Source organism: Oncorhynchus masou, chromosome 32 (genome assembly GCF_036934945.1).
Source record: "Oncorhynchus masou masou isolate Uvic2021 chromosome 32, UVic_Omas_1.1, whole genome shotgun sequence".
Classification (NCBI taxonomy): Eukaryota; Metazoa; Chordata; class Actinopteri; order Salmoniformes; family Salmonidae; genus Oncorhynchus; species Oncorhynchus masou.
Genome location: NC_088243.1, coordinates 27,377,139 through 27,403,445, shown reverse-complemented (window position 1 = coordinate 27,403,445; position 26,307 = coordinate 27,377,139). Strand labels below are relative to the sequence as shown.

General features: G+C 41.2%; 1 protein-coding gene across 3 annotated transcripts in view; it reads left to right on the top strand.

Annotated features, from left to right (window-relative positions):
- Positions 1-26,307, top strand: part of LOC135525825 (BTB/POZ domain-containing protein 7-like) — a 56,410-nt gene that overhangs the window by 4,975 nt on the left and 25,128 nt on the right. The window contains exons 1-3 of one of the 3 annotated variants that reach the window (XM_064953722.1): positions 381-1,536; positions 1,856-2,062; positions 25,159-25,382. In XM_064953722.1, coding sequence (XP_064809794.1) covers positions 25,301-25,382 — 82 coding nt within the window. In that variant the 5' untranslated portion in view covers positions 381-1,536; positions 1,856-2,062; positions 25,159-25,300. Of the gene's footprint in view, positions 1-380; positions 2,063-25,158; positions 25,383-26,307 lie in introns of those variants that run through there. The other 2 variants (XM_064953720.1, XM_064953719.1) reach the window with 2 other exon arrangements.

The following is a 26,307-nucleotide window of genomic DNA, read 5'->3' as shown; positions in this document are numbered from 1 at the left end:
AGTTTGGGTTTAGAGTGTCTCCCCCTTTGAAGAGGGGAATGACCGCGGCAGCTTTCCAATCTTTGGGAATCTCAGATGATACGAAAGAGAGGTTGAACAGGCTAGTGATAGGGGTTGCAACAATTTCGGCAGATAATTTTATAAAGAAAGGGTCCAGATTGTCTAGCCCGGCTGATTTGTAGGGGTCCAGATTTTGCAGCTCTTTCAGAACATCAGCTATCTGAATTTGGGTGAAGGAGACATGGGGATGCTTGGGCAAGTTGCTGTGGGGAGTGGAGGGATGTTGATCGGGATAGAGGTAGCCAGGTGGAAAGCATGGCCAGCCGTAGAAAAATGCTTATTGAAATTCTCAATTATAATGGATTTTTTTTAGTTTTTTTAGTTTGCGCTACAGGATCCACATTTTTGCTTGAAAAAGCTAGCCTTAGCTTTCTTAACTGCCTGTGTATATTGGTTCCTAACTTCCCTGAAAAGTTGCATATGACTGGGGCTATTCGATGCTAAAGCAGAACGCCACAGGATGTTATTGTGCTAGTCAAGGGCAGTCAGGTCTGGAGAGAACCAAGGCCTATATCTGTTCCTGGTTCTACATTTTTTGAATGGGGCATGCTTATTTAAGATGGTGAGGAATGCACTTTTAAAGAATACCCAGGCATCCTCTACTGACGGGATGAGGTCAATATCCTTCCAGGATACCGGGCCAGGTCGATTAGAATGGCCAGCTTGCTGAAGTGTTTTAGGGAACGTTTGACAGTGATGAGGGGTAGTCGTTTGACCGCAGACCCATTACGGATGCAGGCAATGAGGCAGTGATTGCTGAGATCTTGTTTGAAAACAGCAGAGGTGTATTTGTAGGGCAAGCTGGTTAGGATGATATCTATGAGGGTGCCCGTGTATACGGATTTGGGGTTGTACCTGGTGGGTTCATTGATAATTTGTGTGAGATGGAGGGCATCAAGCTTAGATTGTAGGATGGCTGGCGTGTTAAGCTTGTCCCAGTTTAGGTCACCTGGCAGCATGAGCTCTGAAGATAGATGGGGGGCAATAAATTCACATACCGTGTATGGTGTCCAGGGCACAGCTGGGGGCAGAGGGTGGTCTATAGCAAGCGGCAACAGTGAGAGACTTGTTTCTGGAAAGGTGGGTTTTTAAAGTAGAAGCTAGTAGAATGTCAGGTCTAAGGTTGCAAAGGGTCGGAAACTTTCCAGTAAATTTCCCTAATTTTCCCGGATATTTTCCATGAGAAGTTAAGTCCGGGAATTTTGCTTAAATTCATCAAAACAAGTTAGCTTATAACATTGAACCTTTTTTGTGGGAAACACATAAGGCAATTCTAGGTCTTGTGGCATGTTTTGGTTAAAGTATCCTCAATTCAACGGAATTGTAACCCTTTGCATGCACAGTGCATTCTTCCATCACATGTGCAGTGCACTCTTCCATCACATGTACAGCTGATTCTCCAGATCTTGCACACTAATGAGATGCTATTGAGCCCACTCTACTAAACTGTCTGACCCAAGGACTACATGCTTTCTGGTAAGTTTTGATTACAACACTGGGTGGTTAATATATTTTATGACATACATTATTTTTTGTTACCTAGTAAATAGTAGCCATCAGCAAAGTGTGTTTAAATCATTTTAAACAATTTCTGCTAGTTAGTTTTTGCTACCATGTGGGTTTTAGCTTGATTGAGCCTGCTAACTGAGGAGTGTTAATTCACATGTTTCCATACATGTTTCATTATAAAACATTTATCTTACAAAGGAGTTGTTTAACCTAACTGCTAGACTATTTATCTGTACATGGAATTGTATTAGGCTTTTTTTAAATTATTTTTTTCTAATCTTTACAGGAAAATGCCACGGGCACAATATGACGTGTGGAGACAATTCACTGCAGCTAATGTAGAAGGGAAAAGCGGGGTGTATTTGCAAATACTGTGCCAAACCATATGTGAAGAATGCAACAAAGATGCAGAATCATCTGGCCAAGTGCATGAAGTTCCCTCAGCGCTCACAAGAAGCAACCTCTGACAAAAGTCCTTCTGCTTCTATTTGAGGTGAAAATTATGAATCAGACACCTTATCGATAGCAATAGCTCATGGTCCTCCTGGAATCAGAAGATTTTTTGACTCAATGGAGGAACGTAGTCTGATAGATGCTGATGAATGTCTGGCTGGAGCTGTGTATGCAACTGGTTCACCTCTGATGCGCACAGGCAATGTGTATTGGAAGAGATTTCTGAATGTTCTTCGCCCAGCATGCACCCCTCCAGCCAGACATGCTTTATCTACTCATTTGCTGGATGCAGAGTTCAACAGAGTTCAAATGAAGGTCAAGCAAATCATAGAAAGCAGACTGTATTGCAATCATCTCTGATGGGTGGTCGGATGTCCGTGGGCAAGGAATAATTAACTACATCTCCACCCCTGCACCAGTATTCTACAACAGCACAGACACAAGGGACAACAGACACACCGGTCTCTACATTGCAGATGACAGCGTACGCGAGTGTTGCAAAATAAATGTAGAAATCTATATTATTAAATTATTGTACCCACACTGCTCGCGCGCGCCAACAAGTGTCTGCGATGACAAGGGCTAAAATAGAAGCCAGTTCTATTCCTGACGCAGATCGCACTGCAAGTCCTGCCTCTCCCATCTCCTCATTGGTTTATAGAAGCAGGTACCCACGTGCCATCTCCTCATTGGTTATACCCACGTGGGTGACTGAAAGACGAACAAGGTCAGTGGCGGTAATGCACCTAATTTATGAAAGTTGCCAATCACAATATAAAGTCAAGAGAAGAAAAAGCCTAGAAGGAGGAGAGATGACGAGAAACGATTCGGTCTTGATAGTTTTATGTGCGGATTAATTGTCGGAGTAGGGGACCTTGTGCATTTCAAGTAAAATAACAACTAAATGTTTATAACTCAGGACAAATTAGCTAGCAACAGCAAACTAGCTAAATATGACAAATTAGCTTGCATTTGCAAGCTAGCTAGCTAAATTGCCATAAATGTTTAATGCTTTTCGACCTGTCCCCAAATTAATGTAATTGGTTCAGAGATTGTTTTGATATTTTAACCTGTGTGTCATGATCGCGTTTGGTGTGGGGGGACAAAATACATTTATGCACTATGGCCCATGGGTTCTGTGTGAGCTGAAATAATAGTAATCAATGACCTTGGACCACAGAAGGTATTTGCACTGGTGACAGACAATGCTGTGAACATGAAGGCTGCTTGGTCTAAAGTGGAGGAGCTCTACCCTCACATTACACCCATTGGCTGTGCTGCTCCTCAAGGACATCATGGCACTGAAAACAATGGATACATTCTACAAGAGAGCCAAGGAAATGGTTAGGTATGTGAAGGGTCATCAAGTTATAGCAGCTATCTACCTAACCAAGCAAAGTGAGAATAATAAGATCACCACATTGAAGCTGCCCAGCAGCACCCTTTGGGGTGATGGTGTCATCATTTTGGACAGTCTCCTGGAGGGGAAGGAGTCTCCAAGAAATGTCTATATCACAATCTGCCGATATGGACAGCCCCATCAGCCTGAAACCCCTGAAACCGATAGCAGTAGCCATTGACTCTGCTTGCAGATGTAAGAGAAGAAATCCGTACCGCCCTGCCCACTTCACTGTTGTTCCAAGCTGAGGAAACTGCAGTTCTGAAATACATCAAAAAGCGTGAAGACTTCTACCTGAAGCCCATACACGCCGCAGTGTACATGTTGGACTCCAAGTATGCTGACAAGAGCAAGGAACTTTGTGGCTCTGAGACTCTTTCCCCTGTTGCCTCCATCATCCTCCAAATTCCACAAACATCAGCACACAGTTTATACCTATGTTGGCATGTGTAGGTTGTGACTTGAGAGCCTATGAGCACTTGGATGATCAGTTGGACTTTGGCCTTCTATGCTGTTGAGTCTGGAACCGGAAAATATAGAGCTCACTAACAATGGACAAGTGAGTGCTCACTAAACAATCTGTGAGGCAAAGAAGCCACTGTTTTCATCCTACGGGGAACATCAATTATTGCTTAAGATGCCTCTTTGGAGGCAGACACTTCAGGCCTGTGCTTACATAATCATTAAAAGCATACACTCACTGCTTCTCATTTAAAGTTCCTGTTGTATGCTAGCTGACCCAAATTTGAAAAAAGCAGGTCACTGCCTTTGTTTCACAAGATGTTGAAAGTCACCATGAGAGACTGGCTATAGACTTCCAGTTCCTTTATTGTTTGTAATGTCAAGGCAGACTGTTGAATGATGCACTCATTCATTTGCACACACAGCATAACACAGAGGATCACTAGCTTCCATGAGTTGTGTTGACATGCAGACCACCTTTTGTGTCCTCAGTTGTTTTGTTTGGTCAGTGTGCTTTTCTTTTTTCATCTGTTCCTGTTGTTTCTGGTAGCTGTCCTAACGAAGGCTGTAATCAATAGAATGAGTGGGTTCACTGCCCAACTGATATGCCTGGTGGACCAGAGTACTGCAGCGCTTTGTTACATGCCTACGTGAGTCTGTCCCTGTGACTCACAGACGACACAACGACACAATGTTTTTTTCTTCTGTCCTTTAAGGTAAAATGTGTAGGGTGGATTCTGACTGAATGGTGATTGATCCATTATGTCATTTTGGACAAAGGTGGCTAGGTCAAATCTAATTGTATTTGTCACATACACATGGTTAGCAGATGTTTACATGAGTGTAGCGATATGCTTGTGCTACAAATTTCTTGTTAACTTCTTCAGGCAGTATTCAAAAGTTTGGATGAATGAGGTGCCCAAAGCCTGTTTTTTTATTTGTTTATTTGACCAGGCAAGTCAGTTAAGAAATTCTTATTTTCAATGATGGCCTAGGAACAGTGGGTTAACTGCCTGTTCAGGGGTAGAATTTGTACCTTGTCAGCTCAGGGGTTTGAACTTGAAACCTTCAGGTTACTAGTCCAACGCTCTAACCACTCGGCTACGCTGCCGCCCCTGTTACTTAGGCCCAGAAGCTAGGATATGCATATCATTGGTAGTATTGGATAGAAAACACTCTTAAGTTTCCAAAACGGTTACAATAATGTCTGTGAGTATAACAAAACTGATATGGCAGGTGAAAACCCGAGGACAATCCATCCAGAAAAAAACACAATCAGCGCACCCTTGATTACTATGGCTGTCAATGGGAATATAAAAGTAAGACCTCCCAGATTGCAGTTCCTAGGGCTTCCACTAGATGTCAACAGACTTTAGAAAGAGTTTCAGGCTTGTTTTCGGAAAATGTAGCTAGAATTTGTAGTTTTAGTAAGTGGCTCCCATTTTGGCTGTAGTGTTTGTTGCGCGTTCCGGTGAGGTCGCGCACTTCGTTATTTATCTCCGGTAATGGTCTCCGGTATTCTCTGTCTTAAATTTGATCATTTATTTACATATTAGGGTACCTGAGGATTGAAGAAGTTGAGAAGTTTATTGGTAACTTACGGGATTCATTTGTATGCATTTTGAACGAGGGAAACAGGTGGATTACTGAGTCTAACGCGCCAATGGAACAGACTTTTTGGGGATATAAAGAAGGACTTTATCGATCAAAAGGACCATTTATTATGTATCTGGGACCCTTGTGATTGCAACCAGATGAAGATCTTCAAAGGTAAGTGATTTATTTTATCACTATTTCTGACTTTCGTGACATCTCTGCTTGGTTGGAAAATGTGTGTAACGCTTTTGTGTGCGGGGTGCTGTCCTCAGATAATTGTATGGTGTGCTTTAGCTGTAAAGCCCTTTTGAAATCTGACAACGCGGCTCGATTAACAAGAAGTTGAGCTTTTAAATGATTATGACACTTGTATTTTTATGAATTTTTCTTACGATTTCTGAAATTTGCATTTCGCGCTCTGCAATTTCACCAGATGTTGTCGAGGTGAGATGCTAGCGTCCCACTGATCCGTAAGAAGTTAACAAACTATAGTTTTGGCAAGTCGGTTAGGACATCTACTTTGTGAATTACACAAGTAATTTTACCAACAATTGTTGACAGACAGATTATTTCACTTATAATTCACTGTATCACAATTCCAGTGGGTCAGAAGTTCACATACACTAAGTTGACTGTGCCTTTAAACAGCTTGGAAAATTACAGAAAATAATGTCATGGCTTTAGAAGCTTCTGATAGGCTAATTGACATCATTTGAGTCAATTGGAGGTGTACCTGTGGATGTATTTCAAGGCCTACCTTCAAACTCAGTGCCTATTTGCTTGACAGCATGGGAAAATCAAAAGAAATCATCCAAGACCTCAGAAAAAAATTGTAGATCTCCATAAGTCTGGTTCATCCTTACGAGCAATTTCCAAACGCCTTAAGGTCCCACGTTCATCTGTACAATCAATAGTACACAGGTATAAACACCATGGGACCACGCAGCCGTCATACCACTCAGGAAAAAGACGCGTTCGGTCTCCTGGAGCTGAATGTACTTTGGTGCAAAAAGTGCAAATCAATCCCAGAACAACAGCGGAGATCGTTGTGAAGATGCTGGAGGAAACAGGTACAAAAGTATATATATCCACAGTAAAACGAGTCCTATATTGACGTAACCTGAAAGGCCGCACAGCAAGGAAAAAGCCCTGGTCCTAAACTGCCATAAAAAGCTAGACTAACTGCACATGGGGACAAAGTACCTTTTGGAGAAATGTCCTCTGGTCTGATGAAACAAAAATAGAACTGTTTAGCCTTAATGACCATGGTTATGTTTGGAGGAAAAAGGGGAGGCTTGCAAGCCGAAGAACACCATCCCAACCGTGAAGCACGAGGGTGGCAGCATCATGTTGTTGGGGTGCTTTGCTGCAGGAGGGACTGGTGCACTTCACAAAATCGATGGCTTCATGAGGAATGGAAATTATGTGGATATATTGAAGCATCATCTCAAGACATCAGTCAGGAAGTTTAGGCTTGGTAACAAATGGGTCTTTCAAATGGACAATGACCCCAAGCATACTTCCAAAGTTGTGGCAAAATGGCTTAAGGACAACAAAGTCAAGGTATTGGAGTGTCCATCACAAAGCCCTGACCTCAATCCTATAGCAAATTTGTGGGCAGAACTGAAAAGCGTGTGCGAGCAAGGAGGCCTACAAACCTGACTGAGTTACACCAGCTCTGTCAGGAGGAATGGGCCAAAATTCACCCAACTTATTGTGGGAAGCTTGTGGAAGGCTACCCGAAACGTTTGACCCGAGTTAAACAATTTAAAGGCAATGCTTCCAAATACTATTTGAGTGTATGTAAAGTTCTGACCCACTGGGAATGTGATGAAAGAAATAAAAGCTGAAATAAATCACTCTCAACTGACATTTCACATTCTTAATATAAAGTGGTGATCCTAACTGACCGAAGATCATGGACTTTTTACTAGGATTAAATGTCAGGAATTGTGAAAAACTGTGTTGAAATGTATTTGGCTCAGGTGTATGTAAACTTCCGACTTCAATTGTAAGTATATGGATGAGCGATGGCCGAGCGGCATAGGCAAGGTGCAATAGATGGTATAAAATACAGTATACAGTATATGTGATATGAGCAATGCAAGATATGTAAACATTAAGTGACATTATTTAGTGTGAATTGTATAAAGTGACTAGTGATCCATTTATTAAAGTGGCCAGTGATTGGGTCCCAATGTAGGCAGCAGCCTCTCTGAGTTTGTGATTGCTGTTTAGCAGTCTGATGGCCTTGAGATAGAAGCTGCTTTTCAGTCTCTCGGTCTCAGCTTTGATGCACCTTTGATTGACCTCGCCTTCTGGATGGTAGCAGTGTGAACAGGCAGTGGCTTGGGTGGTTGAAGTCCTTGATGATCTTTTTGACCTTCCTTTGACATCGGGTGCTGTAGGTGTCATGGAGGGCAGGTAGTTTGTCACTGTTGATGCGTTGTGCAGACCGCACCACCCTCTGGAGAGCCTTGCGGTTGAGTGCGGAGCAGTTGCCGTACCAGGCTGTGATGCAGCCCAACAGGATGCTCTCTATTGTGCATCTGTAAAAGTTTGTCAGGGTTATGGGTGACAAGCCAAATTTCTTCAGCCTCCTGAGGTTGAAGTGGCGCTGTTACGCCTTCTTCACCACACTGTCTGTGTGAGTGGACCATTTCAGTTTGTCTGTGATGTGTACAACTTAAAACTTTCCACCCTCTCCACTGCTGTCCCTTCGATGTGGATAGAGGGGTGCTCCCTCTGCTGTTTCCTGAAGTCCACAATCATCTTTGTTTTGTTGACGTTAAGTGAGAGGTTGTTTTCCAGACACCACACTCCGAGGGCCCTTACCTCGTCGTTGTTGGTAATCAAGCCCACTACTGTTGTGTTGTCTGCAAACTTGATGATTGAGTTGGAGGCGTGCATGGTCACACAGTCGTGGGTGAACAGGAAGTACAGGAGGGGGCTGAGCACGCACCCTTGTGGGGCCCCAGTGTTGAAAGTCAGCGAAGTGGTGATGTTGTTTCCTACCGTCAGAAAGTCCAGGACCCAATTGCACAGGGCGGGTTGAGATCCAGGGCCTCTAGCTTGCTGATGACCTTGGAGGGTACTATGGTGTTGAATGCTGAGCTATAGTCAATGAACAGCATTCTTACATAGGTATTCCTTTTGTCCAGATGGGACAGGGCAGTGTGCAGTGTGATGGTGATTGCGTCGTCTGTGGACTTCTTGGGGCGGTATGCAAACTGAAGTGGGTCTAGTGTGGCCGGTAAAGTGGAGGTGATATGATCCTTGACTATTCTCTCTAAGCACTTCATGATGACAGAAGTGAGTGCTACGGGGCAGTAGTCATTTAGTTCAGTTATCTTTGCCTTCTTGGGTACAGGAACAATGGTAGCTGTTTTGAAGCATGTGAGGACAACAGACTGGGATAGGGAGCGATTGAATATATCCGTAAACACACCACAGGTGTGTGTCAAGTCTGTGTCAAGGTGTGTGTCAAGTGTCAATGGTGAAACCACTTGCTCATTCTCCCGGAACAGACAGCTGATCTACTGATTGTGAACCAGCTGTTTTAGGACATGCTCAGCAGCTGGCCTGGGGAATGGGGATTTTGACTGTCTGCCATCCTGCCTGAGATGATGCTGTGAAGTTAGAGTCCGGCTCATTAGTTAGCACAGTAGTAAAGCAAAGCTCTCAACGAGAATGACGCAGAGAGAGCCTACTTGTTATGCCCCCAGCACTCTCCTAGTCAACAATCAGCTGAGATGTGTTGGTAGAAGACCAGTACAGAGTTTCTCTTCTGAGGTTTGGTGTCCCAAACCTCAATTTCCAGCTCAGGGAGTCACACGACCTGACTTTTTTGACGATAACTTGGGACAGCTTTGCTCTAAGACAATGCTAATTGGATGTTCGAGCAATGAACTGTCAGGGCAGCTTAAATGATTAGAGAAGACCTTAGAAATCAATAGCCTTCTTCTACATCTTCATTGTAAGTAAATTAAGAGAAAATCCCTGTGGGTTATGGAGCGCTAAAGGCTATATGAATGAGTGAACTGTTATAATATACTATCAATTCAAGGCTTTGGTGTTTTTGTAACGAGTGCGCTGAGTCGGGAAGCAAGTTCAAGGAGTGAGTGTTTTAATAAATAAAATAAACAATAAACAATGAACACGAAACACAAAACTCACCGACATGATAACAGAGTCAATAACACCTGAGGAAAGAACCAAGGGGAGTGACAGGTATAGGGAAGATGATCAAGGAGGAGATGGAGTCCAGGTGAGTGTCATGAGGCGCAGGTGCGTGAGATGATGGGGACAGGTGTGCGAGACGATGGTGAAAGGTGTGCGGGATAATCAGCAGCCTGAAGACTGGCTTCTAAAATAGTTGTATTGATGACAGGGAAAATAAGGTGCTGAAAGAGAACCTTGTCTTTGACACTTTTTAATGAGGATCAAATGTGCTACTGGGTACCTTACAATGCAGTGAATGTATGTATTTTTCTACTGCTGGTGTTTGTCATCTACTTTCTTTCTTTGTGTCAATGGCATGTTGATTGGGCCTAAAGAGTTTTTGAAGCTCTTTCAAAAGAGGAATATATGAAGTGATTTAATCCTCAATTTTATTCAGTGCAAATTCGGTATGGGTCAGGTGAGGTCACTAGCACACATATGTCTTTGACACATCCAAGCGTGTGGAGTGTTTATGCATGTGTGTGTGAAGAACACTGATTCAATGAGAAAATCTCAATGCACAGTGCCTTTTGGAATGTTGAACTAAATGGCACAGTAACCAATTGAAGAACTAGACCAATCTGCAACTCTGGACTATCTGGGGCATTGCATAAACAGTAGTCAAATCGGCATTTGGCCTCTGCTTTAACTATAGAACACTTAGTAGATCAAGTTATCCCAATTGTTACTGTCTACCTTATGCAAATTCATGGCTGTGCACACGTGTGAGCTGTACTGTGGCGTGAGATGACAGCCACTGTTAATGATCTGATACAGGTTGAACAGGAGGGTTTTGGGAGAGCTGAAATTTTAGTAGGATATGAATTGGACCCAGAGATCTCACAGACACAAGACGTATGTGGCAGGGGCTACAAAGTGAAAACCAGCCACTTCGGACACCGACATCTTGCTTCCTGACAAGCTAAACACCTTCTTTGCCTGCTTTGAGGATAACACAGTGCCACCGACGCAGCCCGCTACCAAGGACTGTGGGCTCTTCTTCTCCGTGGCCGATGTGAGTAAGACATTAAAGCGTGTTAACCCTCGCAAGGCTGCCAGCCCAGACGGCATCCCTTGCCGCATCCTCAGAGCATGCAAAGACCAGCTGGCTGGAGTGTTTACGGAAATATTAAATCTCTCCCTATCCCAGTCTGCTGTCCCCACTGGCTTCAATATGTCCACCATTGTTCCTGTACCCAAGAAAGCAAAGGTAACTGAACTACCTATCCCATCTGGACAAGAGGAATACCTATGTAAGAATGCTGTTCATTGAGTATAGCTTAGCATTCAACACCATCGTACCCTCCAAGCTCATCATTAAGCTTGAGGCCCTGGGTCTGAACACCACCCTGTGCAACTGGGTCCTGGACGTCCTGGACCTCCACTTCACTGACTCTCAACACAGTTCCTTAAAGTTCCTCGGGGTACACATCACTGACGATCTGAAATGGTCCACCCACACAGACAGTGTGGTGAAGAAGGTGCAATAGTACCTCTTCAACCTCAGGAGGCTGAAGAAATTTGTCTTGGCCCCTAAAACCCTCTCAAACCTTTACAGATGCACAATTGAGAGCATCCTGTCGGGCTGTATCTCCACCTGGTACGGCAACTGCACCGCCCGCAACCGCAGGGCTCTCCAGAGTGTGGTGCGGTCTGCCAAATGCATCACTGGGGGCAAACTACCTGCCCTCCAGGACACCTACAGCACCCAATGCCACAGGAAGGCCATCAACCACCCGAGCCACAGCCTGTTCACCCCGCTATCATCCAGAAGGCGAGGTCAGGTGCATCAACAGGTGCATCAACCATGGGACAAGAGACTGGAACACAGCTTTTATCTCAAGGCCATCAGACTGTTAAATAGCCATCATTAGCCGGCTTCCACCCAGTTACGCAACCCTGCACCTTAGAGGCTGCTGCCCTATGTACAAAGACTTGGAATCACTGGCACTTTAATAATGGGAACACTAGTCACTTTAATCATGTTTAAATAATGTTTACATGCCACTTTACTCATCTCATATATATATATATATATATATATATATATATATATATATATATATATATATACAGTGCCTTGCGAAAGTATTCGGCCCCCTTGAACTTTGCGACCTTTTGCCACATTTCAGGCTTCAAACATAAAGATATAAAACTGTATTTTTTTGTGAAGAATCAACAACAAGTGGGACACAATCATGAAGTTGAACGACATTTATTGGATATTTCAAACTTTTTTAACAAATCAAAAACTGAAAAATTGGGCGTGCAAAATTATTCAGCCCCTTCACTTTCAGTGCAGCAAACTCTCTCCAGAAGTTCAGTGAGGATCTCTGAATGATCCAATGTTGACCTAAATGACTAATGATTATAAATATAATCCACCTGTGTGTAATCAAGTCTCCGTATAAATGCACCTGCACTGTGATAGTCTCAGAGGTCCGTTAAAAGCGCAGAGAGCATCATGAAGAACAAGGAACACACCAGGCAGGTCCGAGATACTGTTGTGAAGAAGTTTAAAGCCAGATTTGGATACAAAAAGATTTCCCAAGCTTTAAACATCCCAAGGAGCACTGTGCAAGCGATAATATTGAAATGGAAGGAGTATCAGACCACTGCAAATCTACCAAGACCTGGCCGTCCCTCTAAACTTTCAGCTCACACATGGAGAAGACTGATCAGAGATGCAGCCAAGAGGCCCATGATCACTCTGGATGAACTGCAGAGATCTACAGCTGAGGTGGGAGACTCTGTCCATAGGATAACAATTAGTCGTATATTGCACAAATCTGGCCTTTATGGAAGAGTGGCAAGAAGAAAGCCATTTCTTAAAGATATCCATAAAAAGTGTTGTTTAAAGTTTGCCACAAGCCACCTGGGAGACACACCAAACATGTGGAAGGAGGTGCTCTGGTCAGATGAAACCAAAATTGAACTTTTTGGCAACAATGCAAAACGTTATGTTTGGCGTTAAAGCAACACAGCTCATCACCCTGAACACACCATACCCACTGTCAAACATGGTGGTGGCAGCATCATGGTTTGGGCCTGCTTTTCTTCAGCAGGGACAGGGAAGATGGTTAAAATTGATGGGAAGATGGATGGAGCCAAATATAGGACCATTCTGGAAGAAAACCAGATGGAGTCTGCAAAAGACCTGAGACTGGGACGGAGATTTGTCTTCCAACAAGACAATGATCCAAAACATAAAGCAAAATCTACAATGGAATGGTTCAAAAATAAACATATCCAGGTGTTAGAATGGCCAAGTCAAAGTCCAGACCTGAATCCAATCGAGAATCTGTGGAAAGAACTGAAAACTGCTGTTCACAAATGCTCTCCATCCAACCTCACTGAGCTCGAGCTGTTTTGCAAGGAGGAATGGGAAAACATTTCAGTCTCTCGATGTGCAAAACTGATAGAGACATACCCCAAGCGACTTACAGCTGTAATCGCAGCAAAAGGTGGCGCTACAAAGTATTAACTTAAGGGGGCTGAATAATTTTGCACGCCCAATTTTTCAGTTTTTGATTTGTTAAAAAAGTTTGAAATATCCAATAAATGTCGTTCCACTTCATGATTGTGTCCCACTTGTTGTTGATTCTTCACAAAAAAATACAGTTTTATATCTTTATGTTTGAAGCCTGAAATGTGGCAAAAGGTCAAGGTTCAAGGGGGCCGAATACTTTCGCAAGGCACTGTATATACTGTATTGTATTCTACTGTATTTTAGTCAATGCCTTTCCGACATTGCTCAATCTAATATTTATATATTTCTTAATTCCCTTCTTTTACTTTTAGATTTATGTGTATTGTTGTGAATTGTTAGATACTACTGCACTGTTGGAGCTAGAAACACTAGCATTTCGCTACACCTGCAATAACATCTGTTAAATATGTGTATGTGACCCCCCAAAAAATATTTGATTTGGGTCTCCTCTTTTGTCTTTCTGCATTTTCGGAGGAAGAAATCCATATAAATGATTGATAAAGTGACTTCACTGTAATTTGAATAATGCATTGATCCTATTTCTGCCTGGCGTTTTGTATGGTAATGTGCTGTGGGAGGCTGAGGTACTCGGTCTGCTCTGTAAATGGCTGATTTAAATACAGAGACCCAACCCACTCTGGTGAGGTGTGTGTGTGGTGTGTGTTTGCGAGCTACAGAATGAAAAATGGGGGATGGGGAGTGCGGTGGCGTGTAGGCTTGCCTTTCCCCTGTCACCTCTCATTAGCGACGCATAGCCCAGCTAACCTTGCCACTCCCCTCCCCAAACCCACCACATGCCCATCCCAGTCCCAGTTCCCAACACCCTGCTCCAGCCCAGCTGTCTCCCTCCCCCACACCACCAGACATCCTTCCTCTTCCCATTCAATATCAGCGAGAAAGAGAGCATGTGGGGTTAGATTTAGGAAGCTGAGTAGACACAATGTCCAGGTCTCAAGAAAATAGTTGTTTTCCAAACATTAGGATGTGCTTCCAGGATCCTAGTTGAATATGTGGTAATTATGGTTCTTGCAGTTGATTGTTGTTTGGGCTCTAGCTGTGTATGGGGGGGTGGGGTGTATTGTTTACTCTACATCTATCCTGCCCCACAGAGGACTCTTGTCTGCAAACAAGACGGCACATCTCAGGGGTTTTCTCTTCATCCTGGATATTCAAATTCTCTACACAAATCCCTCTTAAGCCTGGCACAGTTTTATTAGGTTTTAGTGTATTGCAGTGTGGATATTTGGTTTACCATTGTGTGTATTGATTAAGAGCGTGTGGTTTTCCTGGGAGCCCCTGGGAGGCTGGTTAAAGAGCTGCTCAATGGGAGCAGACACAGTGATTTATTAGTGTGCTGGAGGAAAAACTGCCTTTTGAGATAAAGCAGATCTCCCATCACATTGGAATTCCCCACCAGCCTCCCAGAGGGACAGGAGCTGCTAGACTGTGTGTGTGTCTTTGTTGGTTTTGGGGAGATGGGGTTGTTGATGGTTACATAATCTTTAGTTTTGTATCAAACATTGTTTTGCTATAGGCAATGTAAATTACGTGATGTATTATGGCAATTTCATGGTAACAGAATTACGCTTTGACTCAGTTTATTCACTTTAAAATGTATGGCCAAAATTTTTGGGATTTCAAAGTTTAACAAACCATACAACTCTATTAACCAATTCCACAGAAACATGTACAAAAACTAATTTAGTAGAAGAACTGTGCAGATGCAAACTTTGGTAATGTAATTACAGTAACTTTGGTAATGTAATTACAAAAACTGTTAAATATCTGCTCCGAATTAAGATTCAAAGATGTCTGCAGAAATAACTGGGTGTTAGCTATTTTTACTTTATTTTTCTTATTATATATATTTTTGTGCTTTTTACCCTTTTTTATCCCCAATTTCGTGATATTCAATTGGTAGTTACAGTCTTGTCCCATTGCTGCAACTCCCGTACGGACTCGGTAGAGGCCAAGGTCGAGAGCCTTGTGCCTGCTTAACCCGGAAGTTTGGACATCACAGTACAGTCGAGTACAGTACAGCATAGATTACTGAACTATACTCTACTTTTCTTCACTGTATTGTATTGGACTGTAGTCTACTGTGCTCTACTCACTGTACAGTACTGTACTGTACTGTGCTATTCAAACTTGTGAATCATACACTACCGGTCAAAAGTTTAAGAACACCGTTCTCATTCAAGGGTTTTTCTTTATTTTGACAATTTTCTACATTGTAGAATAATAGCAGATGGCTACTTTTAATAATTTGTTTAACACGTTTTTGGTTACTACTGATTCCATATGTGTTATTTCATAGTTTTGATGTATTCACTATTATTCTACATTGTAGAAAATAGTACAAATAAAGAAAAACCCTTGAATGAGTAGGTGTTCTAAAACTTTTGACCAATAATGTACATCTATGTTAGGTTCGGATGTGGTCCGGTCCGTTTGTGGACGTTAACATAACGGCCAACGTGGACTGACCAAATTTCAACTACTTTTCAATGTCCATGGATGCCCAGTGTCGGCCGGTACTCAGTGAGTGTAGATGCTGGTTACAGTAAATGGAAAGAAAGGTGGCACCTGGGTAGGTGTCAGTAAGAGCTGGGAGAGGTGACATTAACTTAAGAGTGAGAGCGAGAGGCAGAGAGAGGGAGGGGGAGGAGAAGGGGAAAGGGAGAGAGGGTTTTTCCACCAGACAACAGAAAGACAAATAAAACCGTTATGAGCTGAAAATAACAGTATGCAAGTGGAAGGGAGGACAGTAGCAGGTGACCCAACTGTGGTTTATCACTATTATGATTTCCCATTGTAGCTATTTCAGTTGCAGTAATTATGTTACAGATTTTTTGGTTCACGAGTTTTAATTACCTAATACTTGATAAACGAATTTCAAATCAGTAAAATCACTATAAATAATTGGTACATTTAACATTACTTAAAAACCTCTTTGGGCTGAGATCCCGCTAACGGGATCGATATGACAACAGCCAGTGAAAGTGCAGGGCGCCAAATTCAAAACAACAGAAATCTCATAATTAAAATTCCTCAAACATAGAACATAGTATTTTACACCATTTTAAAAAGATACACCTCTTGTTAATCCCACCACAGTGTTCGATTTCAAAAAGGCTTTACAGCAAAAGCAAACCAAATGATTATATTAGGTCAGAGCCAAGTCACAGAAAAACACAGCCATTTTTCCAGCCAAAGAGAGGAGTCACAAAAAGCAGAAATATAGATAAAATTAATCACTAACCTTTGATGATCTTCATCAGATGACACTCATAGGACATCATGTTACACAATACATGTATGTTTTGTTCGATAAAGTGCATATTTATATCCCAAAATCGGAGTTTACATTGGCGCGTTACGTTCAGTAGTTCCAAAACATCCGGTGATTTTGCAGAGAGCCACATCAATTTACAGAAATACTCATAATAAACATTGCTAAAAGATACAATTGTTATGCATGGTATTTTAGATCCACTTCTCCTTAATGCAACTGCTGTGTCAGATTTCAAAAAAACTTTATGGAAAAAGCACACCATGCTATAATCTGAGTACAGCACTCAACAGAAGTCAGAAATAGCATTTTAAATATTCACTTACCTTTGATGATCTTCATCAGAATGCACTCCCAGGAATCCCAGTTCCACAATAAATGTTTGTTTTGTTCGATAAAGTCCATAATTTATGTCCAAATACCTCCTTTTGTTAGCGCGTTCAGTTCACAAATCAAAATTCATGACTCATATTCACTAGGAGCAGATGAAAAGTCAAAAAGTTCCGTTACAGTCCTTAGAAACATGTCAAACGAAGTATAGAATCAATCTTTAGGATGTTTTTAACATAAATATTCATTAATGTTCCAACTGGAGAATTCCTCTGTCTGTAGAAATGCAATGGAACAGAGCTCGCTCTCACGTGAACGAGCGTGGTCAGCTCATGGCTCTCTGCCAGAGCCCTGACTCATTCCCCTCTCATTCGCCCCCACTTCACAGTAGAAGCATCAAACAAGGTTCTAAAGACTGTTGACATCTAGTGGAAGCCTTAGGAAGTGCAATATGACCTATATCCCACTGTGTATTCGATAGGCCAAGAGTTGAAAAACTACAAACCTCAGATTTCACACTTCTTGGTTGGATTTTTTCTCAGGTTTTTGCCTGCCATATGACTTATGTTATACTCACAGACATCATTCAATCAGTTTTATAATCTTCAGAGTGTTTTCTATCCAAATATACTGATAATATGCATATCTTAGCTTCTGGGACTGAGGAGCAGGCAGTTTACTCTGGGCACCATATTCATCCAAGCTACTCAATACTGCCCCCAGCCATAAGAAGTTAAACTTTCATTATCCTCCACTCTCTTGCAGAAGGTTAACTTCTTGAAACTCCCCATCCCGGATCCGGGATCGTGACTAAAGCCTCAGGCTCATTAGCATAACGCAACGTTAACGATTTCTGAAAATCGCAAATAAAATGAAAATAATGCGCCTACTCTCAAGCTTAGCCTTTTCTTAACAACACTGTCATCTCAGATTTTCAAAATATGCTTTTGAACCATAGCAATTCACTAATTTGTGTAAGAGTATGCTAAGCTAGCTTAGCATTTTGAGTAGCATTTAGCACGCAACATTTTCACAAAAACCAGATAACCAAATAAATAAAATCATTTAACTTTGAAGAGCTTCGGATGTTTTCAATGAGGAGACTCTCAGTTACATAGCAAATGTGCAGTTTTTCAAAAAAATATTATTTGTGTAGGACAAATCGCTCCGTTTTGTTCACGTTTGGCTATGAAAAAAACCTGTATACAGTTATAGCCTGAAGCTCATTAGCATAAATGTAACGTTAACGATTTCTAAAAATCGCAAATAAAATCTAAATAATGCGCCTACTGTCAAGCTTAGCCTTTTCTTAACAACACTGTCATCTCAGATTTTCAAAATATGCTTTTGAACCATAGAAATTGACTAATTTGTGTAAGAGTATGCAAAGCTAGCAATGCATTTTGAATAACATGTAGCACGCAACATTTTCACAAAAACCAGATAACCAAATAAATAAAATCATTTACCTTTGAAGAGCTTCTGATGTTTTCAATGAGGAGACTCTCAGTTACTTACCAAATGCGCAGTGTTTCCTGAAAGCGTCTGTGTGTAGGAGAAATCGTTCCGTTTTCCACATTGCGTCTGGCTACCGAAACGAACCGAAAATTCAGTCACCTACAACGTAAAACCTTTTCCGGATTAACTACATAATATCGACCGAAACATGGCAAACGTTGTTTGGAATCAGTCCTCAAGGTGTTTTTTCACATATCTCTTCATTGACATGCAGTTCGTGGAAGCTTGCTTTACTCTCTGTATCCCTTGGAAAAATAGTGGCAGGTGACTTTTGCGCACCAATTTCGGCGCAGGACACCGGGCGGACACGTGGTAAATGTGGTCTCTTATGGTCAATCTTCCAATGATCTGCCTACAAATACGTCACAATGCTGCAGACACCTTGGGGAAACGACAGAAAGGGCATTCTCATTCCTCTCGCATTCACAGCCATATAAGGAGACAAGGGAAAACAGAGCTTCAAAAATCCTGTTCATTTCCTGGATGCCATCTCATCTTGGTTTTGCCTGAAGCTCACGTTCTAGGGCACGCATAGAAAATATCTTTGTATTTCTGGACACGTCAGAGTGTTTTCTTTCGAATCGTAGCAATTATATGCATAGTCGAGCATCTTTTTGTGACAAAATATCTTGTTTAAAACGGGAACGTTTTTCATCCAAAAATGAAATTGCGCCCCTAGAGTTTCAACAGGTTAACAACTTCCCCAAAATGAAATATAAGTGTTTATATTAGTTGACAGGGGTGTTTACGTCAACATGAACCCAAGCTTTTATTTATGTCGAATTTTTAAGATGGAAAATTGTTGAAAAGTGTATCTATACATTTCCCCCCCCCCCAAAAAAATATAGACTCTTAAAGGCAGGATTAGGCGTCCGCCTAGGGCAGCAGATTGACGAGGGCGACATTTTCTGAGCTAAACTGTCCAAGACGCACCTCCAACAACAACACATAAAACCTCACAATTCTGCCCAAAAACAATGACAATTTCTCTCAACCAGTGGCATATGGTTTTTTAGGTGAGCGCTGATGCCGCCCTGTGATAATCAGTCCCACTTTATCGAAGGCAGGGGTGCAAAATATTTTGCTTGTTCATTCCCAGCACGCCTCTTCAGCTGCTGTTGAAGAGATTTATCGCTGTGGCGCTCCACCAACATTCCGTCAAAAAAATAATCTAACATAAATCATGCAGCAGGTATAGGATATGGTAAACAGAGTATGTGGCCTTTTCTGTAGCCTAAAATCTGTAGATAAAATGTTTGACAATGTAGTGAGATGGATGCTTTTTACATCATGCAGGTTTCTCCGATCAAATAGCCTAACCTAAATGGTTCTTAATCAAATAAAATATGTGCTGTCATGTTAACAAACAGTATATCCTAAAAACAGGATAGGTCCAAGTAAAATGGACAATATGGAAGGGACAATCACAACTTTTGTCCAGACGTTTCACCCCATTGTCATGATCAGCTGTTCATAGCAAAAAAGAAAATACTTCTGCATAGTTAAATAAAGGTTCAATAAAAAATATATTTAAACACATTGTGAATAGGCTCACGGTAACTCCTGATAAAGTTGGGTAGCTGATATTCAGAGCTTAAATGGCCAAATTGATTAGTCATGGGAATCAGGGTTGATAAAGCCAATGCAGTGACCTGTTTTATAAACGGTGGCCTTACCACATGGATGGGCATTCATGAAATTCCATTGGGGCCAACATGGTAGGCTATACCCCAGTAAGCACGAGCCAACGTCTTTTTGTTTTTCCTGTCTGGATCTGACATCTTTTTTTGGTGTTTTACAAACAGCAGGCTTTCCACATAGTTGGGCATTTGTTGGGGTTCGTTCCTCCTTGTGCCTTGTCAATCATTGGCTCATTGGTGAAATTAGCATTATGACAATATCTTTAATTAAATAATTCAAAACCTTTATTAATGCAATTGCAGACAATCAGGAACATAGCACGCATGTTTCCGAGTAAGTTCTGAATCAAAGCTAAAGTCCCATGTTATTTTATCAACCCCGAAGTGATGTCACTGACTACGTCATTATCGTTTATTCATTAGACCCAAACCATGCCTACACAGCTATATAAACAAGGCTTTTAGTGTGTTATCTAAAAGCTTAGCAGTAAATGTCCAAGTTGATTTATAGTGGAATGTCTGACAAGTCTTATCTCCTACACTCCCCTGCAGAGTTCTGTCTCAGTCACACATTTCTCAGAGGGGTCTCTTTTATAAGAGGCAGAGAGAGAGAGAGAAATAGAAAACAACTGTGGAACAATATTAAAACCTCATAATGTGTATATATATATATATATTGTTAATCTGTAGTCTAGGACCCTATACATGTAAAGAAGGAGGGGTCTTATAACCCCTCCCCTTCTATTAATACAACATAAGCATAATCAATTATTCTAATACATCCATCATTTGGTACATCCCCAATCATGACCCCTAGGTGAACTCCTGACACATTCATAAATTACTTTTCAACTTTAATTCAGAAGCAAAAATTTGCTTGATTTCAACATCCAGAAAATACAGATTTTCATCGTCTGGAAAATACGTATTCTTCAATGTCCGGAAAAGATGCCTCTTCAACATCCTTGGAAAATGTGTATTTTAAACATACGGAAAATATATTTTCACCTTTCATTCAGAACCTTAATTTAATCGTAACTCAAAGTCTGGAAAATACATATTTTAGACATCTTTTCAATGTCATTTTGCTTACTGTGGGACTATTGTAGTTTTGTGAGTGGGCTGCATCTTTTGGTCTCACCTAGGGTGGCAGAACGGCAAGGACCGGCCATGCTTCACATATTGGTGCTAATTGGTCCTTTTCGATGGAAATTCCCATTTATCATTTGAAAACTGACAGCAGCAGACCAGTAGCAGAACACCGTGACTTGTACTTGCCAACAGACATAAAGACTTGCAGATGGTTTACTTCATATTTCAGATCTCAAACTGCTGTCAACCACAGTTCAAAGTAGGGTTATGTCCAGGTTTGGTCAATGGAGGAGCTATAGTGCCTAGTGAAAGTCTACACACCTCTTGCACATTTGTCATTTTTCTGCCTTAAAATTACATCTAAAAAGGGTTTAAATTAGATTTTTTCCCCTCCATATCTACACAATCTGCTCCACATTTTCAAAGTGAAAGAAAAGTATAGAAATGCTTGAAATTAATAGTAATGTCTTCACACCCCAGAGTTAATACTTGGTGGAAGCACCTTTGTCTGCAATTACAGCTGTAAATCATTTTGAATTAGATTCTACCAACTTTGCACAACTCTTAGAGCAACATATACAATGTCGTCAGAAAGTATTCAAACCCCTTAACCTTTTCCATATTTTGTTATGTTACAGCCTTATTCTAAAATCGATTCAATTGTTTTTTCCCTAATCAATCTACACATTATACCCCATAAGGAGAAAGCAAAAACAGTTTTTTAGAATTGTGTGATTCGTTTCAGGAAACTAGGCATATGTCGCGGGTCACTACTTCACAGAAGAGCCATTTGAACGTAACCTTTCTTTTAAAATCAAAATGCGTTTTTTGGCAGAAATGCCTTCTGGAACATGTGAATTTACTTGCATGTGCCTTAATAACAGACTTGTATGCCATCTGTAAATACGAATCAAATTGTTAAATTACGAGACTGGTTGGTTTAGCCACAGAAAACGACAGCAACCTTCCCGCTAGCCATGCTTGGCTGAGATAATGAGTGGGCTGGACATGCCGAGAGATGAGTTCGGATTGGTCTGCCATGAAGCACACTTCTGTCTATTTGAGCTGGTCAGTATGTGTAGGTAATCCTGTCGAACGCGGGCTTTAAAAAAATGTATTGTGTAGTAGAACTGCATTAGTGTTGCTCTCCACTTTCTGGAGGACCGAGTTTTTAAATCAGTGGAATTAGAGTATGATACCTAAGGACATGGAGAAAACACCGGTCTCCAAATTACATCTTCAAACTAAGGGCAACCATGGCATTCGTGACAGGGAGAGGAGTCCATTCATAATGTATATGGGTAAGATAGTCTAGCTAGCTATATTTTCAGATATTACACACTTAAAGTGTACTGTTAGCTAGCTTGCGAACGTTAGCTAGCTGGCTCACTAGCTAACTTTATGTCTATGGTCTTATTATTCGTATCTCAGAGCCATTTGCTTTGCTAGTTATAGCCTAATGTTAGCAAGCTAACATTGAACCTGGTTGGTTAGCTACCTGTAGATTCATGCGTTGGGATCATGGTTCATTGTTTACCTAGCTAGCTAGTTACATGTCGGTTCTCTCACATTAGCCAGTAATTTATTTATTTATTAAAATAAATATGAAAGGAGCAAAGCCCAGGTAAAAAGTTGAAAACCTGCCTCAGTCTTCTGAATACTTAACCCTGGATGAGAGTTTTTATTTTTCAGTGGGACAATTACACACATTTTAATGCCAAAGACCAGAATGGCTTTCCAAGAGTTTTTGAGCGTTCCTGAGGGGTCCAGTCTCAGTCCTGACTTACAGCTGCTTGAAAATCAGTGACATGGTTTAAATATTGCTGTCCTTAAATGATTCACAACCAAATGTACTGAGCTTCAGCAATTTTGAGTTATGCAGAGTTGGTAGTCTCTTATTCAAACTTATTTTCAGCTTTAATTGCTGACAAATGTGCTTCCACAAAGTATTAACTTTGGGGGTGTGAAGACATGCGCAATCAAGCGATCCTTGTTTTTATTCATTTTTTAAAAATCTATTATTTTCTTTCACTTTGAAAATGTGGAGCAGATCATAGCTCTGTAGGGAAAATATCTAATTTAATCCCTTTTTAGATTTTGTTTTAACGCAGTGAAATGTGACCACTGTGCGAAGAGTCAGTAGACTCATTAGGCACTGTATGTCTAACAGATCGAGTGAGGTTGGTTGCAGGGGCAACTTGGGGCTAATGCTGAGGCTGGGGCTGCAGAGAGGGGTTGAGCTGGGGTTTGTATGGGGCTTTTGGTTGAAAAGAGGTGGGCTGGACAGGGCTGGTTCCCCACAAAGATCGCCATACATCTGTATTGCATTTATTGCCTGCGCTAGTCAACATTTTTTGAGGGGCAGGAAGAGAAAGTGCCCGAGATGAAGGTATAACATATAATAATTTTTATTCTTCATATTAGCCTTTGCACATATATAGCACATATAGGGATGTTATACAAGAACAAGTTAATGATTTGATTTTCAAAAGGAATCTTCATCCTCTATCTGAAAAATATATATTTGCTATTTTTTAACTTCTTACGGCTGAGATCCCGTTAACGGAATTGATATGACAACAGCCAGTGAAAGTGCAGGGCGCCAAATTCAAAGAACAGAAATCTCATAATTAAAATTCCTCAAACATACAAGTATTTTACACCATTTTAAAGATAAACTTGTTGTTAATCCCACCACAGTGTCCGATTTCAAAAAGGCTTTACGACAAAAGCACACCATCTGATTATGTTAGGTCAGTACCTAGTCACAGAAAAACAGCCATTTTTCCAGCCAAAGAGAGGAGTCACGAAAAGCAGAAATATAGATCAAATTAATCACTAACCTTTGATGATCTTCATCAGATGACACTCATAGGACTTCATGTTACACAATACATGTATGTTTTGTTCATATTTATGTAATTTATATTTATATTCATATGTATATAAGTTCATATTTATATCCAAAAATCTCAGTTTACATTGGCGCGTTACGTCCAGTAATGTTTTGCTTCTAAAAATATTGCAATTTACAGAAGTACTCATCATACATGTTGATGAAAATATAATTGTTATGCATGGAACTTTAGATATACTTCTCTTTAATGCAAACGCTGTGTCAGATTTCAAAAAAGCTTTACCGAAAAAGCACACCATGCAATAATCTGAGTACGGCACTCAGACACAAAAACAAGCCATACAGATATCTGCCATTATAAATATTCACTTACCTTTGATGATCTTCATCAGGAATGCACTCCCAGCAATCCCAGTTCCACAATAAATGTTTGTTTTGTTTGATAAAGTCCATAATTTATGTCCAAATACCTCCTTTTTGTTCGCGCCTGTAGTTCACAAATCCAAATTCACGACAGTTCGTAGAAACATGTCAAACGATGTATAGAATCAATCTTTAGGATGTTTTTAACATAAATCTTCAATAATATTTCAACCGGAAAATTCCTTTGTCTTTAGAAATGCAATAGAACGCAGCTACCTCTCACGGGAGCGCGCCTGAATGAGCTCATGGCCTTCTGGCAGACCTCTTACTCAATCAGCTCTCATTCTCTCCTCCTTCACAGTGGAAGCCTCAAACAAAGTTCTAAAGACTGTTGACATCTGGGGGAAGCCTTAGGAAGGTCAATCGGACCAAATTTACACTGCATCTTGGGTAGGCAAAGAGTTGAAAAACTACAAACCTCAGATTTCCCACTTCCTGGTTGGATTTTTTTCTCGGGTTTTTGCCTGCGATGTGAGTTATGTTATACTCACAGACATCATTCAAACAGTTGTAGAAACTTCAGAATGTTTTCTATCAAAATCTACTATTAATATGCATATTTTAGCTTCTGGGCTTGAGTAGCAGGCAGTTTACTCTGGGTACCTTATTCATCCAAGCTACTCAATACTGCCTCCAAGCCATAAGAAGTTAACAATTGGGGGTTGAGATCAGTCGAAGTAACAGGATGTATGGTTATGCATTGACTAATACAATTCAAACAGACCAATTTCATCAGGCCTTGATCCCCATGGCACGTTACTCAGTAACAGAGTTACTCAAAACAATCCCCTGCTCCCTCTCCTTTCCCCCTCTCAGGCATGGCAGGCTGGGCTTGGGTGTCTAAAGAGGCTCAGGACCTGAGAGAGAGAGCCGACGGCTGAGGAACTAAGCATTTCTCCTGGGCAGAATGAAGATGCAGGAGGCGAGATCCCCGAACAACAAGTGAAGAAGAGTGACGATGGGTGCTAATGCATCCAGCTACCCGCACTCATGTTCCCCTCGTACAGGGGGGAACACACAGACACAACAGACCTTCATAGGTAAGTTTCAATGTTCTTACTTTACTGTAATAGTGTATGTATTTACCTTTATTTAACTAGGCAAGTCAGTTAAGAACAAATTCTTATTTTCAATGATGGCCTAGGAACAGTAGGTTAACTGCCTTGTTCAGGGATCGAACGACAGATTTGTACCTTGTTAGTTCAAGGATTTGAAGTTGCAACCTTTCAGTTACTAGTTCTAGTGGTCTTTAACCACTAGGCTACCCTGCCGCCCCGACTTTGTTTCTTCAAAGTCCTCAGTGGGACATATCATCAGTGTCCACAACAGACCCTCATGGCAAGGATATGAACATAGATAAACGATATGCGTAAAATATGATGCATGATACAGCGAGGTTGGTGTCACCTTGATTGGGGAGAACGGGCTCGTGGCAATGACTGTATCGGAATCTGTGGAATGGTATCAGATACATCAATCACATGGTTTCCAGGTGTTTGATGCCATTCCATTTGCGCCGTTCCGGCCATTATTATGGGCTGTTCTCCCCTCAGTAGCCTTCACTGCGATACAGGAATGTGCAAGTCATTGTGGAGGGTGGTTGGTTGGAGTTTATCTTTTCAGTTCCAGCAACTGATTTAGGCTCTAGTTTTTACAAACTGAGTTCTGTCAGTCAGTTTTTTTTCTTGACTTATGAAGTTGAAGTCATCTGTGTCTGGTTTGTTGGAAGTGTACAAGCTGCATTCTATTAGTTTTAATTTCTCTGGCGGCTCTCGCAGAGAACTGCTCAGTCATCCACCACTGCCTCTATGATAATTTCCATTTCAGACTCCAAGCATCAATCCCTCATTCATTTTCTAGGCCTTATTGATGGCCATTTATGAGTGGCTGCTTATGAATTTACTCAGATTTTATAGGCTTTTTGAGATAGTTTTGGATTCAATCAATGTCTGCGTAAGGAAAACC